Source organism: Perognathus longimembris, chromosome 12 (assembly GCF_023159225.1).
Source record: "Perognathus longimembris pacificus isolate PPM17 chromosome 12, ASM2315922v1, whole genome shotgun sequence".
Classification (NCBI taxonomy): domain Eukaryota; kingdom Metazoa; phylum Chordata; class Mammalia; order Rodentia; family Heteromyidae; genus Perognathus; species Perognathus longimembris.
Window position 1 is genome coordinate 68,446,875 of NC_063172.1, and position 17,693 is coordinate 68,464,567.

Below are 17,693 nucleotides of genomic sequence, written 5' to 3' on the forward strand. Positions count from 1 at the left end.
AAAGGGGAGATGTGGGACACGCCTGGAACTAGCTGGCCCCACCTGTTTTCTAGCCCTGGAGCCACGTGTGGCTAAGATGGTGCCTGGCAGTGAACCTGGAGGTGGTTCTGTGGGGTGTGAAAAATCAGGCCGCCTCTAGGGTTGGTCTCCAGCCCTTCCTCCCCTTGACTGACAGCTCATGCCTCCCCTTACAGTCCCTAGATAGGTGCACAACCCTCCCCTTCCTGCCGATCTTAGACCTGATTGGCTCCTGTGCCTTATATTAGTTGCAGTACTTCCTCAATAAACGAGATCTTGCCCCGACTTGACTCCCAGACGCGTCTGATTGTCTTCTAGTGAGGGAGGGCTGGGTGCGGGCGGTCTGTCGACTTTCCTTTCTTGGCTCGTCTGGTCGGGATGTGCCTTCCCCATCTCTCCTGCAGGTCGGGGGAGCGTGGGGGGCTAAAAACCCCGACAAAGTGAGCACGGTGTCATTTATAGAAGGGACAGAGTAAATTGACCGCCCTCCCCTCCCCCCACCACTAACAAGAGCCAACTATTCATTCTCTGCTGTAGATGACATTAAGAGTCTGTGATCTGATCCTTCCATTAGGATTCACTTTGCTCCCTTTCCAACTGCTGACTGCTTCTTCCACAGGCTCTGAAAATTAGATTGCAGGACCCTCTGCAGTGGCCTGGGCCTGTTGCCCAAGCCTTTCCTCCTCTGTAGATGAGGACCCTCTTGTGCCATCTGCTGGAGAGACTGGAATCACCTTCCTCTGTGTGGAAGGCCTTGAATGGTGGTCCTGAGAATGGAGGATGCGCTCTCTTGAGCCTAAGGGGCTGCATCAGTGCTGTCGGAGGAGATTCAGGAGACAGCAGTTTGTCCTTTGTGGGGAAGGGGCTGTGAGTGGTGGCCTTCACTGTAAGGTGATCTGGGCATTGCTACTGGGAGCCATAGACACTACCTATTGGCTGTGAGTTCTCTGGGATGCTCTCATTTGTGGAAACATTCAGACTGGAGAGAGTTGATGGGTGAAGGGGGACCCCCATTCTGACTGTAGCTGCCATTTCAGATGAGGCCCGTTTCCACCCCTGCCCCTATTAAACCTTTGTAGAGAAGAGGCCTTCATTTCCTCTGCTCAAGCAAGGGAACTTGTTTTCTGGGCCTAAGAGCAGATGTGCCACATATGGGCCTGGACCGGTCTCTCCTGCCGAGCTTGCTTCTGTGCCTCTCCCCATTGCCATGGCACTATTTCCTCAGGCTTACAAAACCAGCTACCACCCTTTTGACCTGTCCTCCAGGTTCAGGTTTTGCTGTTATGCCTGGATGGTCCTTGTCTTTGTGTGTTTATGGCTTCCTAAAAAGGCCTTTGTTACTGGGCACTGGTAGCTCAAACCTGTAATTCTAACTACTCAGGAGGCTGAGATCTGAGGACTGAGGTTTGAAACCAGCCCAGGCAGACAAGTCTGACTCAAATTAATTTACAAAAAGCCAGAATGACTGAAGGGTCAGCTTATGAACACACATAACTATCATGCGTGTCTATGTGTCTAATAATGTTTCAAAATACAAGAACAAAGCAATATAATTGAATGGAGAGACTTCTTAAATCTGAGAAAAACCAGATGAAAATCAATAATCACTTTTCTGCTGCTTACTATGTTGAAAGTTAAGAGATAGATATAACATACAGAATTTACCTAGGTTTAGTAACCTTCCATGCATGAGACAAAGAAAATGGGGATTATCCATTATGACTATGATGAGCCATTCTGAACAGATGTGCAGCTTCTAATGGATACCTAGAAGCAAAACGTGACAAAACTAAGAACCACAAGTTGTAATTGTGTGTGTGTGTGTGTGTGTGTGTGTGTGTTGGAAGTGCTGGGAATCGAACCTGGCACTTGTGCATTTTAGGCAAGCTCTACCACTGCCCTCCAACCTCCAGCTCTTAGAATGGGAGATTGTAATTCATGGGATAAGCAGATAGAACGTATGGGATACTGTTTAAAGCAGCAAGTAGAAAATTCATAGTCTTGAGGTTAATAAATTAGAAGAGAATAGGGTTGGAAATGAAATACCTCAACAGTTTCAAGAAGTTAGAAAAAAACAAGTTATATATACTAGGAAGAGCCAAGGCCAAGTGCAACTAGGGAACAAAAAAAAAAAAAATCAAATGCACTTACGTAGGATTATACGAAGGGGAGATTGACTGGATGCCAGGTAGAGTCTACCAAGTTTGCCCCAATACCTACTGTGTACCAAATACCAAAGCATTCCTATTCTCACCGTGCCTATGGTTATCTTTGTGACAACAAAATTTTTTTTTTCTTCGTATTGGTCATGGGGCTTGAACTCAGGGAACTGGCACTGTCCCTGAGCTTTTTTTGCTCAAGATTGGTATTCGACCACTTGAGCCCCTGCTCTACTTCCAGAGTTTTGGTGCAGAAAGGTAAGTCTCATGAACTTCCCTGGCCAGGATGGGTTTAAACTGTGACCTTTAGCTCTTACTCTCCCTGTGTAGCTAGGATTATGTGTGAGCCACAGGTGCCCAGCTTAAACTCTTAATTTTGCCAAATAGATGGATAAAAATGTCTCACATTTTGTTTGCATCCTGACACCTTGTGATGCTAAACTTTCTGTTGGTTGTGAGGCTTGAACTCAGCCTGGGCACTGTCCTGAGCATTTTCACTTAAGATTAGTACTACCACTTTAAGCCACAGCGCAACTTCTGGTTTTCTGGTGGCTAACTGGTAATAAGAGTCTCATAGACTTTCCTGCTCAGGCTGGCTCTGAATGGTGACCTCACATCTCAGCCTCCTGAGGAGCTGGCATTACAGGTGTGAGCCACTGGCGCCTGGCACGAAATTTCTAGTATTTATCAGCCATCTTTGACTTTCACCATTTGTTTTTATTATGTTCATTTTATTTTGCTGAACACTTTTTTGTAGAATATTTTTTATGTATTCTAATAACTTTGGTGATAATAGAGCCTGAACTTAGAACGTTATCTACCACTTGAACCTGCCCTCAAGCCTTTGGGCATTTTAAAGAATGCTTTCCCTTATTGGGCATGAAAATTCATGCCTGTTATCCCAGCACTCAGGAATCTAAAGCAGGACTGCAGATTTGAAGGCAACCTTGACTACAAAGGACCTTTACATTTCTAGCTATATAAACGTGTCCTAATTCCTATTGTTTAGCCTGGCTGATCTATTTGGTATGCTACCATAGTAGGATACCCAGTGATTTGGCATTTCCGACCCAAATACTAACAGACTATGTTAGCACCTTTCTTTTACAATGATTCATATGGATTAGGAATGAGTCTTGATTCTATAGTATACTTATATTTATGCTGCAGTCTATCTTGAACTCTGCTCTAATGTGGTTATCCTTTAACCAATACATTGTCTTGTTACAATTTCTATATCTCTTTCTCACTTATGTGTACTTTCCAGTCACACTTTCTTTTGGATGCTGATGGAATTGTAATGATTCTGAGGCCTGGGTCTTTGTGGGTTCGTGGCATGGCTTCAGCTATTTTCTTAAGGGTATAGGAATACATTTATAAACTAGTTACTAGGGGCAAGGGATGGGGAGATGTCACTGGGTACTGACAGAGAAGTAAGTTCGGGTGTGTGACTTCAAGTATAGGTCATGATATAGTACAAGAAAAGGATAGTGCACTCTCTGTTTCAAAAAGATGGGAGCCAGTGGCTCATGTGTATAATCTTAGCTACCTAGGAGGCTGAGATTTGAGGATCACAGTTTGAAGCTAGTTGGGCGGGAAAGTCCATGAGATTCTTATCTCCAATTAACCACCAAAAGATGAAAGGGGAGCTGTGGCTCAAGTGGTAGAGCGCTTGAGTTCAGTCCCTAGACTGGCAAAAAACCCCCAACAAAACAAAATAAAACAAACCAAAAAACAAAACAAACCAAGAAAGCTAGAAGAAATAATTTTGAATTTTTTCTATAAACAAATATTTGAAGAGGTATGTTTAACCCAGATTTAAACATCACACAATAAAATAAGAAAAGAAAAAATTACAGTGTATAATGTATTGCGCATTACATAGTACTCCATAAATACATACAATTATACATGTAGACATCTCACATGGCACTCCATAAATATTTACAATTTTATGGGTCAGCTAAATAAATTAAAAACATTATTTATCAGTGTGGTAGACAGTATTGATTTTGAATATTCTAGCCATCTGACTGGACAATTTCCACCATTCCAAGAGCTAGTCAACTGGTTCTTTCAGGTCTGGGCATTTTCTCTTTTCCATTTCTAGTGTTAGTACTTAATTTCACTGTGGGCTTAAAGAAATGTTTTTTCAGGGTCTCACACTTGCTAGAGGCAGAAAGCCATGCTTCCAGCGCTATTTGATACTTCTTTTAATCTGTTGGCACTGGTAGCTTTTTCTAATCTGGTTTTGGTGTCATTGGAAAATGCAACTCCAGAAATATGTGCAATTGCTACTTCTTGCTGCACCACAGCAGAGCTTGTGCAGGTCTGTCCTCTTGAGGCTGCCACCTGTAACAGCACAAAACACTCATACTTCTGAGAAAAAAGGACAAAAGCATAACTGCAGGTTGCCTTTTCTAAATTTCAGAGTTTATGACCTGATTTTAGGAATTATATTTGCAATGTTCACCAGATCAATCTACTAACCTTTTATGCCCTAAGAAGTTAGTCAATGTTCATGTTTTCACAGATTTGGGGAAGAAGAACAGAATGTTGAAAATAGGAATATTGTTAGTATTTCACCTAGGGACAAATTTGACCCATGAGTAGTCATTCTTCTTGGTTTCAAATCAATAATCTGTAAAATAGGTTCCTGAGAAAATGAAATGTTAAAGTGCTGTGAACATGTCAACTGCCCCCTATTGGGGTAAAAACTTCCTAAAGGACAGGTAAAGTATTTTTTATTTAAATGCAATTATGAAAGAAGATACAATATAACTACATTAAAATCTCTAAAGCCATGTAAAACCCGAAGGCATTAAAATTTATTAAATGATGCAATAACAACAGAAATCTTTATTTACAATAGCATTATTTAACATCAAATGAGCAAAAGCATCAGCAAAGCAATATTAACTTGCATAAATGTATTTAAAATTTCTCTGAATATATCTACCTTTGCATAAACTGCTCACACTAGAAATACAAACATCAATGCAGGTGAACAAGGTGATGTTCAGAGTTAACTCCGTTTTGAAAATAAATCACAACCTGAACACTGTACGCTTTCTCCTGAAGAACCATAGTTAATATATTGCTTAATTTTACCCTTGTATAATCTTTTCATATACACACATCTCAGATGCAACTTCATGAGGAACTGTACAAATAAAACCCACAAATGACAAAGGAAAAAAAAGACAGTTAAATGTTTGCAGAAATGTACCATCATCACTACTCAGGAACATGAAGGGTAAGTGATGATGCACGTATTCAAAAATTGTACACAATTCACTATACAAATATAATACATCGGACAGCTATGTAGGAATATACAAGACTGAAAAACAGATCTAAGGCATTATGCTAGATTTTAGCATTTTGAGGTTCTTGCACATAGCTTTTACCTGTAGTAAGAAACTTAAAAGATTTTGTTTTAGTCTATAAAGAAACACCAGGGAGAAAATTCTAATTAAAATTGAAGCCACTACAGTAATTTTCTTTTGTGCAGAGAATGCTTTGCTCTTAGGCAGTATACTACCATATAAACACTAGAAAAATTTTAAATTCACACCAACAATTAATGGCTTAAGTTGCATTTCAAAATTGATTGTGTATCTTTGGGTTCTGCAAGTGGATCTGTGCCACCCAGTTCATGTGTTAAGCCTATATGAACTCCATTTTTAAACAGAGATTAAAAATTGCATTATATAAACTGCAAAAACATTGCTTTCAATTAGTACAGGCCATAAGAGATACACGTGTGTGTGGGTGGAGGGGGCTTTTTATCTTCCAGTCAGCCAAATTCATTGTAGTAAAACCGCCCACTTCACTGTTTAACCTTACTACACTACATGAACACTTAAATGGATTTTATAAACTAGTTAATGTGTATATGCTTTCACATTATGTTTTCACATTTAGTAATATTAAGTAAAACACTGATTATTTCTTCTATTAAACAAAAACCAAGTCTAACAAATTTCTTGTGTATAGCATGAGAAATACTGATAACCAAGGGAATTGATTTGGCTTTTGCTTCTACAGTGATCAATATGATCAGAGGATTACTTCACTGATTTTTTTTTCCTAATTAGATGTAAAACGAAAAATCCATTACTTGATCTGAACCATAGAGAATTTATATTCTCTTTCCCTTTCAAGACATATGATCATGAATTGTTCTAAACTGTATGTCAGGTTTGTCTGATAGGGGGTGGACATTACAACACAGGGTCACTGGATAAATAATGAGGGGTATATGGATATTTTGGGGTGAATTACAGAGAAAAGGAGCTTAAGACTCAAAATCCAACGTAAGTGGTTTAAATTCCATTTTCTCTTTTGTGCTGAGTGAAGTTAAAAGTCACCCTAACTCACATATATTTCTAACAACACATAAGCTGATCACGGTTCCTGGTGGGCCAGGCGAGCCTCATGGCTTGGAGGAGGCCTGGAGTTTGGGCCCACACCTGCTTGTCTTGCCGTCTCAGCTGGGCAACCCAACAGTTCGGTGAAGGAAAGTAGAGCCTTTTAAGGGACAAGTGAGCCGGGGCTGTTCTTAGGCCACCTCCCAGTTCCAAGGTCCCTCTCAAGGTGAAAAAAGTATCGAAATGCAAAGTTTTAGAATTTTTTTAAAATATGGAGCAACACTTTCTGACTGTCTACTTACCATTTCTCTTTGGGCTGTATCTCTTCCCATAGTCCCATAATTTGAAGATAGAGATATAAATACAAATAAGTGGGGTAGTTTGAACATATTTTTTACCCTGCCACAAATAAACAAATTTCAAGGAAAAAAAAAAACCTGTCTGTTCCTAAAAAGCCTGGCTAATGTGATATTATAAAATGCTCTGCTTTTTAGACATCAAAAAGATATCATTGTGAAATTTAGGTAAGAAAGTATGTCTACTAGGGTTACGGAGACAATAGCTCAAAAAGGTCACCAGTTTCTTAGTATTGTGGTTGTCTGAAACTGAGCTCTGTAAGAAAAGACTATCCCCCGCAGAGTGGCAAGAAAACAACCATAAAAGTGGCCTGCTTAGTCACATGGAGTCTTTCTAAGGTTCATTAAGAAAGAATATAAACATACAAAAATCAAGATTTTGTTCCTACAGCGGCTGCATATCATATAGATTAGATAAATGATTTATGAGCAGAATCACAAGGTTTAGAAAATAAAAAGTCTTAAATCTACAAATTAGGTCTAATCAAGGCATTGATATCCTTTACAAAACACCTTTAGGAGACATCGCTATGAAGGTATCTAATTTAATACTGAAGTACCTCATTTTTGAGTCAATTCCACAATATGTATACCTCACAAAAATTATACAATTAAAACACTTAAGTTCAGAACTTAAATTATTGCTTGTTTACATATAAATTGGATTTTGTGTACCTTACAAAACTTCGGCTTAGTCGGCACTGCTAAAAAACAAAATAAAAAACACATGCCAGAGGTGGAATCTGTTGTGATATCTGCTGTCAATTTCAAAAAACAAGAAATTTCTCCCATTCTGGAGGCCAGAGCTGCTGGGAACAGAATAATCATGCTTCCAAAGCAGGTGTCCTTAGCTTGATTGGAACCAAGGCTTAATTTCGCTGCTCTCCTTGCCAGTAAATGCTTTTTCTGAAATTCAATAGTTAGCAACTTATGAGTAGCTAGCAAAACATTTACGGAAGGGCTTACCTGGCTTCTGTAGCTTAGATGATGTTGAAAAATGGAAAGTAGGGGGCCGGGGAAGGCAGAGGGGAAGGGTCAGGATGAGGGAAAGGGAAAGCTGTCAGATCATTGCAAAGGGAACTCTAGTTTGCTTTGAACAATGAGAACAATGGAACAGATACTTGTTAATATCAGCAGCCTCTTGTAGGCTCCTTTTCATCTGTTCAGCAAGTGGAAACTGTGATGTGGTCTTTAGAGCTTTCTGCAAAGGTGCAACTGTGACTCTTGGTTTTTCTCTTATTGAGCACTCTGTACCTCCAGTGCTGTCCATGTGTCTGTTCTGCTGCCTTCCCAAATGCAGGCTTAAGAATCAGAGACCTTTCACTTTATTTGCAAGAATTCTTTTCTTTTCCCCAGATGAAACTGTAATATTCTGAACTAGACTAATTTGATTAGCCAGGGAAAACAAAGCAAGAAACCAGTGTCTGGAACTGAACAGGAACAGAACAAGAGCATGGTTCTCCTTAAATACATACAATAAATACATTCAATCTGACATGAGGATGAAGTTTGCTTGTCAACATTTACTTTGCAGGAGAGATCTAAGTTGCACTAAGGTGAATGCAGTGAACAGACTGAGCGACGGTCTGGACGCGACTTCGGGCTGTCAGGAGAAGAGGCGGCTTCTCCAATGGTGGCAGCCAGAGTATGCTCCATGCTGGGGCTGAGGCCCAGCTGTCCGCTGATCAAGCTCTGGGAGAACTGGCCACAGGCCAGGTGGGTCAAAACAAAGAGACACAGCTCTCCAGACTGGTAAGTGTTTTGAGCAAGTGAGCCTGGTCAGCTGAAGAAAGAATCAACCAGCTACCTTCAGGGTCAGCAGTATTTCTGTAGGAAAACATACATAGAAAGTTGTAAACAGTGGGTTTTTGTTTGTTTGTTTTTTGGTATTAGGATATGAACTCGGGGTCTCACATTTGTGTGGCTGGAGCTCTACCACTTGAGGCATGCCTCTAATTCTAATATCTGAGTTTCTGATGAAAGCATCACAAAGCTCAGCACAGAAACATCTGAGGACCCGATTGTTCTAAATAATGCTTGTAGGGGTCTTTAGACCCCCGCGCTCCCCCGGCCCGCGGGAGAGATGGGGAAGGCACGCCCCGACCGGACGAGCCAAGCAAGGAAAGGGTCAGGAGGCCGCCCGCACCCAGCCCTCCCTCACCTGAGGACAATCAGACGGCCTGGGAGTCAAGTCGGTGCAAGATCTCGTTTATCGGGGAAGTACATGCCACTAATATAAGGCACAGGAGCCAATCAGGTCTAAGATTGGCAGGAAGGGGCGGCATGAGCTGTCCATCAAGGGCGGAAGAGCCAGGGCGTCACAGCCCACAGAACCGCCTCCGGGTTATAACCAAAGACACTTGTAGCAGCTGCGCGTTGTTGTGAGGCGCCGCCATCTTAGCCACACGTGGCCCCAAGACTGAGAACAGGTGGGGCCAGCTAGTTGACTTCCAGGTGTGCCCCACAATGCTAGTCAGAAAGGCCTCGTCTGAGTTTACATGACTGACATAGGGAAGCAGAGGTGCTGTTCTCACAGAGGGATGAGGACAGCACAACAGATCCTGTGCAATCTCTTGCAGGACACAATCTGCAAAAGGACTACCAGTCTGTTGTATTGAGTCATGCTATCATACCAAGCATAGCCTTATCAAATTTCATTTTTTTGCACAAATATGATTGATGAACACAGTTGCTAAATGCCCTTTTTTTTTTTTTTGCAGCATATAACCCAGGAGAGCTGCTATTTCCTAATCTATCCCCAAACATATACAGATTTATTGCCTATAAAATGCCCCCTCTTGAGCCAGGCATGGTGGTGCTTATTACAATCTCAGCTCTCAAGGCTGAGGCAAGAGGATCTGAGCTGAGGGAGGCTCTGTCTCTAAACCAAAACAACCAAAAAGCCATGTAACCTGTAATGTTAGCTCAGAGGAGCACAGTTCAAGGCCAGCCTGGGCAACAAGTTTGTGAGGCCTATCTAACCAATATAAAACTTGATTGGTTGCATCCTCAAAAGGAGGTTGCTCACCAAGAAACCCCCCAATAAAACTAGAAGATGCACAAATCACAACTTAGAAATACACAAACAACTGAAAAAAGCAAGGCAACATGACATTTCCAAGAGTTGATGACTTCTCAATAACCAAATCCAAAGATAATAAAATTGTTGAAATGTAAATCTAAGGAGAATATGGACTCCAAACAGGCGTGATCAGAAAAGAACAACTCCATGTGTTATTATAACCAAATAATAAATAAAGAATGCTCAAGACTGGTGCTGGTTATGTGCCAAGTTATGTTCAAAGACAAATTTAACAAGAGTCACAAAGGTAGAAATGATATAATTCAAACCCTGAAAAGAAATCCCCAAGAACAACAACAACAACAAAACTACTGCCAACCAAGATTACTATATTCAGAAAAGTTATTCTTTGTTTATTTTTTGCCAGTCCTTGGCCTTAAACTCAAGGCCTGCACACTGTCCCCAAGCTTCTTTTGCTCAAGTCTAGGGCTCTACCACTTGAGCCACAGAGCCACTTCCAGCTTTTTCTGTGTATGTGGTACTGAGGAATCGAACCCAGGGCTTCATGCATGCAAGGCAAGCACTCTACCACTAAGCCAGAATCCCAGCCCCAGAAGTTATTCTTTAAATTGAAGAAAAACCTTCCATGATAGGCATAATCAAAAGTAATTTATGACTAACTAAGCCAGCATAGTAGGGTTCCTTTTTGGCCACATCCTTGCCAGCATTTGTTGTTGTTAGTTTTCTTGATAATGGCCATTCTTACTAGGGTGAGGTGGAATCTCAATGTTGTTTTGACTTGCATTTCTTTTATGGCCAGAGATGTTGAGCATTTCTTCAAGATTTGGCAACAAGGTTTTTCACTGATATTATTTTTAATGTGCTATAAGAAATTATTTCTTTTTTCTTCCCCACAGTTTATCCCCTGTTGTCACTGTATTTGATATTTGTACCCTGGGTATTATATATACATTTATCTGAATTAGGGAAGGGAAGGGGAACATCAAAATGGTGAGACAAAGGATAAAAGGCGAACCAATGCAACATCAATACTCACAAGACATTATGCTGGAAATTAACTATACAACTCAGGAGGAGGATGGGGAGGAGGGAAGACAAACAGAAGAAAAATGATGGAGGAGGCAACAAGTTTGACAAGAAATGTACTCACTACTTTACATGGGTAACTGTACCCCCTCTGTATATCACCTTGACAATAAGATAAATTAAAAAAAAAGTCTTAGGGAGGTGCTGTCTGCCTGGGCAGACCCTTAGATCTCAGCATCCAGAGTAGCTAGGACTACAGGCTTAAAAGTCTGAAATCTCTAATTAAAAGATGAATTAGGTGAGTGGTTTTAAAGAAACAAGATCCAGCCAGAGACCAGTTGCTAATACCTGTAATCTTAGATATTCAGGAGATTAAGATCCAATGGTCCAGAAGCCATCTTGGACAGATAAATCCAAGAGACTCTTATCTCCGGTTAGCCAGCAAAAAACTAGAAGTGAACGAGTGTCTTAAGGAGTGGAGCTGCTTTGAGAGAAATAAGCTCAAGGACAGCACCCAGACCCTGAGTTCAAGCCCCAGTATTACCACCAAAACATCATCAACACCACCAAATTTTAATTATTTGCTGCCCATAAGAAATTCACCTGACTCTATTCTTAGTCAATAAAATGTTCAATTCTCAGCCAGAGCAGTAAGGCAAGAATAATAATAGAGAAACAAAGTTTGTCAAGTTATCCCTATTTGCAGAGATGGTCCTATACTTAAATGACTATAATCTCCACTTGAGATCTCAAATCTGATTAAGTATCTTTGGCAAAATAGCAGAATATACAACTAACATGTATGAATTAGTAGCTTTTTAAGATACAAGTAGTGAACAGAGAAAGAAATCAGGAAAATAGTACCATTCATAATAGCTCTAAAAAAGTGCCTAGGATCTACCCAAAAGACCACAAACAAGAACACACTAAAGCCACCAGTACAATAATGTTCATTGCAGCACAATTTGTCATAGGTAAAATATGGAACCAACCCAGATGTCCCTTAGTAGACATATGGATCAGGAAAATGTGGTACATATACACAATGGAATTTTATGCCACTATCAGAAAGAATGACATTGCCCCATTCGTGAGGAAATGGAAGGACTTGGAAAAAATTATACTAAGTGAAGTGAGCCAGACCCAAAGAAACATGGACTCTATGGTCTCCCTCATAATAATAAGCACAGGTTTAGGCTACTCACAGCAGAGGATCATAAGAGCCTAATAGCTATGCCCTTATGAATGCATAAGATAATGCTAAGTGAAATAAACTCCATGTTATGGAAACGACTGTTATATCACTGTTGTAATTACTTTCAACATGCCATGTGAAACCGTAGCTTCTATTGTTGATGATCCTCTTATATCCCCCTTCCTGTACCAGTACCATCACTGTATCTTATCTGAGTAGATTGGAAACTGTATATACTGGTATTAGAACTAGGAAAGTGAAAGGGAATATAAAAATCGAGAGACAAAGGATAAAAAGACAAACGACCACAAAAGCAATACTTGTAAAACTGGTGTAAACCAACTGAACAACTCATGGGGGGAGAGGGAAAGGGGGAGGGGAGAAGGGGGAATGAAGGAGGAGGTAACAAACAGTACAAGAAATGTACCCAAGGCCTAACGTATGAAACTGTAACCTCTCCGTACATCACTTTGACAATAAATAAGGGAAAAAACAAAGGGCCTAGGAATATACCTAACCAGGGAGTTAAGAGCTATCTAACTACAAGAATTATGAACATCAAAGAAAAAGTCATTAGAAGGTGGAAGAACTGCTCATATTCCGGTACGAATTCATAGTGTGAAAATGGCTATATTACAGGAAGCAACCTATAGATTCACTGCTATTTCCCATCAAAACTCCAATGGAATTCTTTAGAGAAATAGAAAATTTATACGGAAACACAAAGAACTCTAAAAAGTCAAAGAAATTCGATCAAAAGGGCAGTGCTGAAGGTATTACAATATCTTATTTAAATTATACTACAGAGCTATAGGAACAAAAATAGCACAGTCTGGTAACAAAAACAGACATATAGGCCAGTAAAATAAACAGAGGACAAAGAAATAAATTCATGCAGCTAACACCATCCAATTCCCAACAAAGGTGCTGAAAATATACTGGAGAAAAGGTATTGAAAAATGTACTGGAAAAATTCCATAACCACATGTAGAAGAGTGGCCTTAGAGCCCTATCTCTCACACTGCACAAAAATCAATTAAAAATAGACCAAAGATCTTAATGTAGGATCTGAAATTCTGAGACTACTAGAAAACCAGCAGGAAATAATAGGGGGAAACACTTCAAGATATAGATTCCACAAGCTCAGGAAATGAGCAAGAATTGACAAATGACACACCAAATTAAAAAATCAACCCTGCCCCCAATAACTCAACCAATTAACAAGCAAATGAATTGGATAGTTCAGACTACTTCAAAAGAAGTAGTACAAGTGACCAGTAAAAAGACAAGTAAGGTGTGTGTGCGCTCCCGGCCGCCATGAGCTTCCTCAAAAGCTTCCCGCCGCCAGAGCCCCCAGCAGCAGCAGCCAGACACCGAGGCCATGCTGAACGGCAAGGGCCTGGGCACCGACACCCTCTACATCGCCAAGAGCCGCCTGTCTTGGTTAGATGGTTCTGGATTAGGATTCTCACTGGAATACCCCACCATTAGCTTACATGCGGTCTCCAGGGATCTAAATGGCTATCCTCAAGACACTTGTATGTTATGGTGAATGCCAAATGGGAAGAAGAATCATGAGAATCTCTTTCTGATGAATAAGATAGTGATGATGATGTGGAACCTATGACTGAATTTAGATTTGTGCCTAGTGCTAAATCAGCATTGGAGGAGCTGTTCACGACGATGTGTGAGTGCCAAGCCCTGCACCCTGACCGCGAGGATGAAGACTCGGATGCTGACACGGATGCTTATGACGAAGAAGCGTATGATGTGGAGGCACACGAACAAGGACAGGGGGATATCCCTACATTTTATACCTATGAAGAAGGATTATCCCATTAGAAGGAATGCTCTCTTAGTCTGTGAGCAGTCAGTATAACATGGCTGGAGTCCGGACAGAAGATTCAATAAGAGATTATGAAGATGGCATGGAGGTGGATACCACACCAATAGTTGCTGGACAGTTTGAGGATGCAGATGTTGATCACCGAAAGGGCTTTAATCTTCTTTAAGATTCTGCTTGGAACTGTAGGAGGGAACTCGGTACCTCTTCCACTGTGGAGTGGGGCTGGTGAAAAGCTTTCTTTCCTTCAAAATTCACTTGAACCAGTTCTTTCTCAAGACAATGATACTGAGGCAGGCAGCAGGTTGTCACCAGCAGAAGAAATTATGACCTTTATTAATAAAGGTGAATTAACTTAACCAAGGGGTTGCTTGTAGTTTATCACTTACCCCAAACTTTCTGTGTCTGGTCTTACCTGAGTAGGCCACTACTTCCTGCCTTTGCTGCCCTTCTCTGACCACTAGCGGGACTCTGGTGAAACCCACTGGAGCTTGGGGTGTGAGTAGACAAGGGTGGGGTTTGCAAGAGAGCGTCTGAAGCTGAAATGCCTCTCTGGTACGTAAGGATTTACCCTTAAGAGACAAGGCCAAGACCACAGAGGAATTAAGCCTCTGTTGTGTTCCACATGGACATGAGTCTTACTAATTCCAAGCCCAGATGAATGAATTCAGGCCTTGCTGGTATCTCTGGAAAACCCCAACTGAATCCCACCACTGACACAGTGGCTAGCTTCTGCCCTGTTTTACCATCTGCTCTGCTCTGGCCTCTTAGGTTATAGCCTTGAATTTCCACTCTCTTAGGTTCTATAACAGATCAAATGAACTGCGATGATGTCCTCAAAGTCCTTCCCATGGTAATTGTTTTGTCTTTGTAATAGTTTAACAAATAAATCTAGGTCTTCTATATTAAAAAAAAAAGACAAATAAATGTTCCATATCTTAGCCATTAGGGAAACACAAATAAAAAAGATATTGAGATTCCCTCTCACCTCAGGCAGAATGGCCATCAACCCCTCCCCTGCAAACAACAAATGGTGGCAAGGATATGAAGAAAAGAAACCCTTATATACGGTTTCTGGGAATAAAAACTAGTGCAATCACAACGGAAATCAGCACAGAATTTCCTCAAAAACTAAAAACAGAAATATCACACACTGGTATATAAAAAATCGAAATATGAAAGGTGAATGTACAACTGTGTTTACTGCAATACTACTGACAATACCCAAGTTACAGAATTAACCTATGTGCCTATCAACAGATAAGAAAATGTGGAATCTATACACAATGAGGTTTTATTCCAAGAATTGTAAGATCATCATCACTGTAGAAAAATGGATAGAACTGAAAACTGCAGAACAGGTATAACTCAGGAAGATGAATGTTTTCTCTCATATTGGAATCTAGATTTAAATATGTATATACATTTTACATACAGACACACACACGACTATTTGGGGGAAAAGAAAAGGACTAGTGACAAAGGGGCAATATCAGGGAGTAGAGGGGTGAAATCTCATCAATGTACATGGTATACATGAAGGAAAATGTCACAATGAAACTTATTGTTTGGTAAAATATGTTAATAAAAAATTAAGAACCACATGAAGCCGCATGGAGAAAATTATATTAAAATATGGATCAAATTTACATTGACTTTCTAAGTGTGACTGCTAGTATTATTAATAAGACCATCTAAGAGACACTTTTTTTGAGGCAATTCAATATCAACTTTATGTTTCTCCATTGGATAAGTTTATTTATTTATATATATATTTTGGCACCAGTCTTGTGGCTTGAACTCAGGGCTTGGACACTTCCATGAGCTTCTGCAAGGCTAGTGTCCTACCAATTAAGCCACAGCTCTACTTCTAGCCTTTTTAGGGTAATTAGCTGGAGATAAAGAATCTCATGGATGGGGCTGGGAATGTGGCTTAGTGGTCGAGTGCTTGCCTAGCATATGAAGCCCTGGGTTTGATTCCTCAGCACTACATAAACAGAAAAAGCCAGAAGTGGCTCTGTGGCTCAAGTGGTAGAGTGCTAGCCTTGAGCAAAAGAAGCCAGGGACAGTGCTTAGGCCCCGAGTCCCAAACCCCAGGACTGGCAAAAAAAAAAAAAAAAAAAAAAGAATCGCATGGACTTTTCTGCCTGACCGGTCTTCAAACTGCAAACCTCCAGATTTCAGCCTCTGGAATAGCTAGAATTACAAGTGTGTGCCACAGGTGTCTGGCTTAAAAAAAATTAACACATTAGTTGTATAAGGAGGACTTCATTATTTCATTGTGACATTTCCACTCATTTAAACAATGTATCATTATTAACTTCCCCCATCTATCTGTCATTTTCTCAATTCTCTACTATTTTCATGCACGGAAACAAACTACATCGATCATATTCATCCCCATTCACATTCTTCCTTTAGCCTTCCCTCGTCTCTCTGCTGGTGCCTCTACCCTGTCCAGGTTTGTTTTACTTTGGATAGAGTTCTAAGAGTGTTCTCTACTGCTGAGGGTTTGATCGCTTCTCTAAAGTGGACTGTGTAGGCCCAGTTACTTGTGTGCTGAGCTGCTTGAACATCTGTGCCAGGCACACGCTTCAGGCAGGTACTAATTACTCATTCTCCTACAATTCGGACACATGCTTTGACCATGGAAATATAACTCTTCTTGAAATGTTTCAAGTGTAATAAGCAAATGATATAAGCAAGACACAAGATTGCTGGTGAAACACAATGAAACAAAAACACTAAGAATTAAGAGGGAGCAAATAAATTTGCTTAATTCTTTATCTTCCTAAACATTTATTATCATTCAGAAAAGGAAATACTAACTAAAATTTTGTCCTAAATGACTAATTCTTGCTATTTTATCATTTGGTTATACAATCATTTCAGTGCAAAACTAAGTTTATACACTACCATAGGCTCAATTAAAATATTCATACCAGAGCATTGTATGCTAAATGAAATCAGAAGCAATTTTCTAATTGCCTCTACCTTACTAGTTGATAACATACCTATGCCAATTTCAGCCTATAAAATACTCATTTTTGGAGCTGGAGATTTGGCTCAGTGGAAGAGTACTTGCCTGGCAAGTGCAAGGCCCCGAGTTCAGTCCTCAGCTATGGAAAAAAAAAAAAAATCCAAACAAAAACCCCAACAAAACCCCCCTTATTTTCATGTCTCTGTTCACCTGCTCATCGGCAGTTGCTTACCCGTGATGCATCTCCTTCCTGCTTAATCATATCCATTCCAGGCAGCTGGTTTGGGAAAAGGCTGCCTCCCCTCAGAGCAGGATCATTAACCTGAGGGCAAAAAGACAGGACAGTAGGGCATCCAAAGTATACATAAAAAAGCTGACCACTAGGGCTGGGAGTATGGCCTAGTGGTAAAGTGCTTGCCTTGCATACATGAAGCTGTGGGTTTGATGCCTCAGAACCACATATACAGAAAAGGCCAGAAGTGGCGCTGTGGCTCAAGTGTTAGAGTGTTAGCCTTGAGCAAAAAGAAGCCAGGGACAGTGCTCAGGCCTTGAGTCCAAGCCCTAAGGGGATTGGCAAAAAAAAAAAAAAAAAAAAAAAAGCTGACCACTGACCTTCCTCCTCTTTTTTTTTTTTTTTTTTTGTTGTTGTTTTTTTTGCCAGTCCCTGAGCTTGGGACTCAGTCAGAGCAATGTCCTTGGC

The 17,693-nt window shown here is 40.5% G+C and overlaps 1 protein-coding gene and 1 pseudogene across 6 annotated transcripts in view; one reads left to right on the forward strand and one right to left on the reverse strand.

Moving 5' to 3' along the window:
- Positions 1-4,983: 4,983 nt before the first annotated feature.
- The window catches only part of Ncoa2 (nuclear receptor coactivator 2), a 273,451-nt gene continuing 260,741 nt past the window's right edge, over positions 4,984-17,693 (reverse strand). For all 5 annotated transcript variants that reach the window (XM_048358685.1, XM_048358684.1, XM_048358683.1 and 2 more), the window contains 2 exons: positions 17,226-17,315; positions 4,984-8,733 (listed from right to left, as the gene is read on the reverse strand). In XM_048358685.1, coding sequence (XP_048214642.1) covers positions 8,722-8,733; positions 17,226-17,315 — 102 coding nt within the window. In that variant the 3' untranslated portion in view covers positions 4,984-8,721. The remainder of the gene's footprint in view (positions 8,734-17,225; positions 17,316-17,693) is intronic.
- On the forward strand, positions 13,482-14,571 carry LOC125360654 (annotated as a pseudogene). The gene is made up of 2 exons (XR_007212782.1): positions 13,482-13,737; positions 13,834-14,571. The product of XR_007212782.1 is annotated as a methylosome subunit pICln-like (transcript).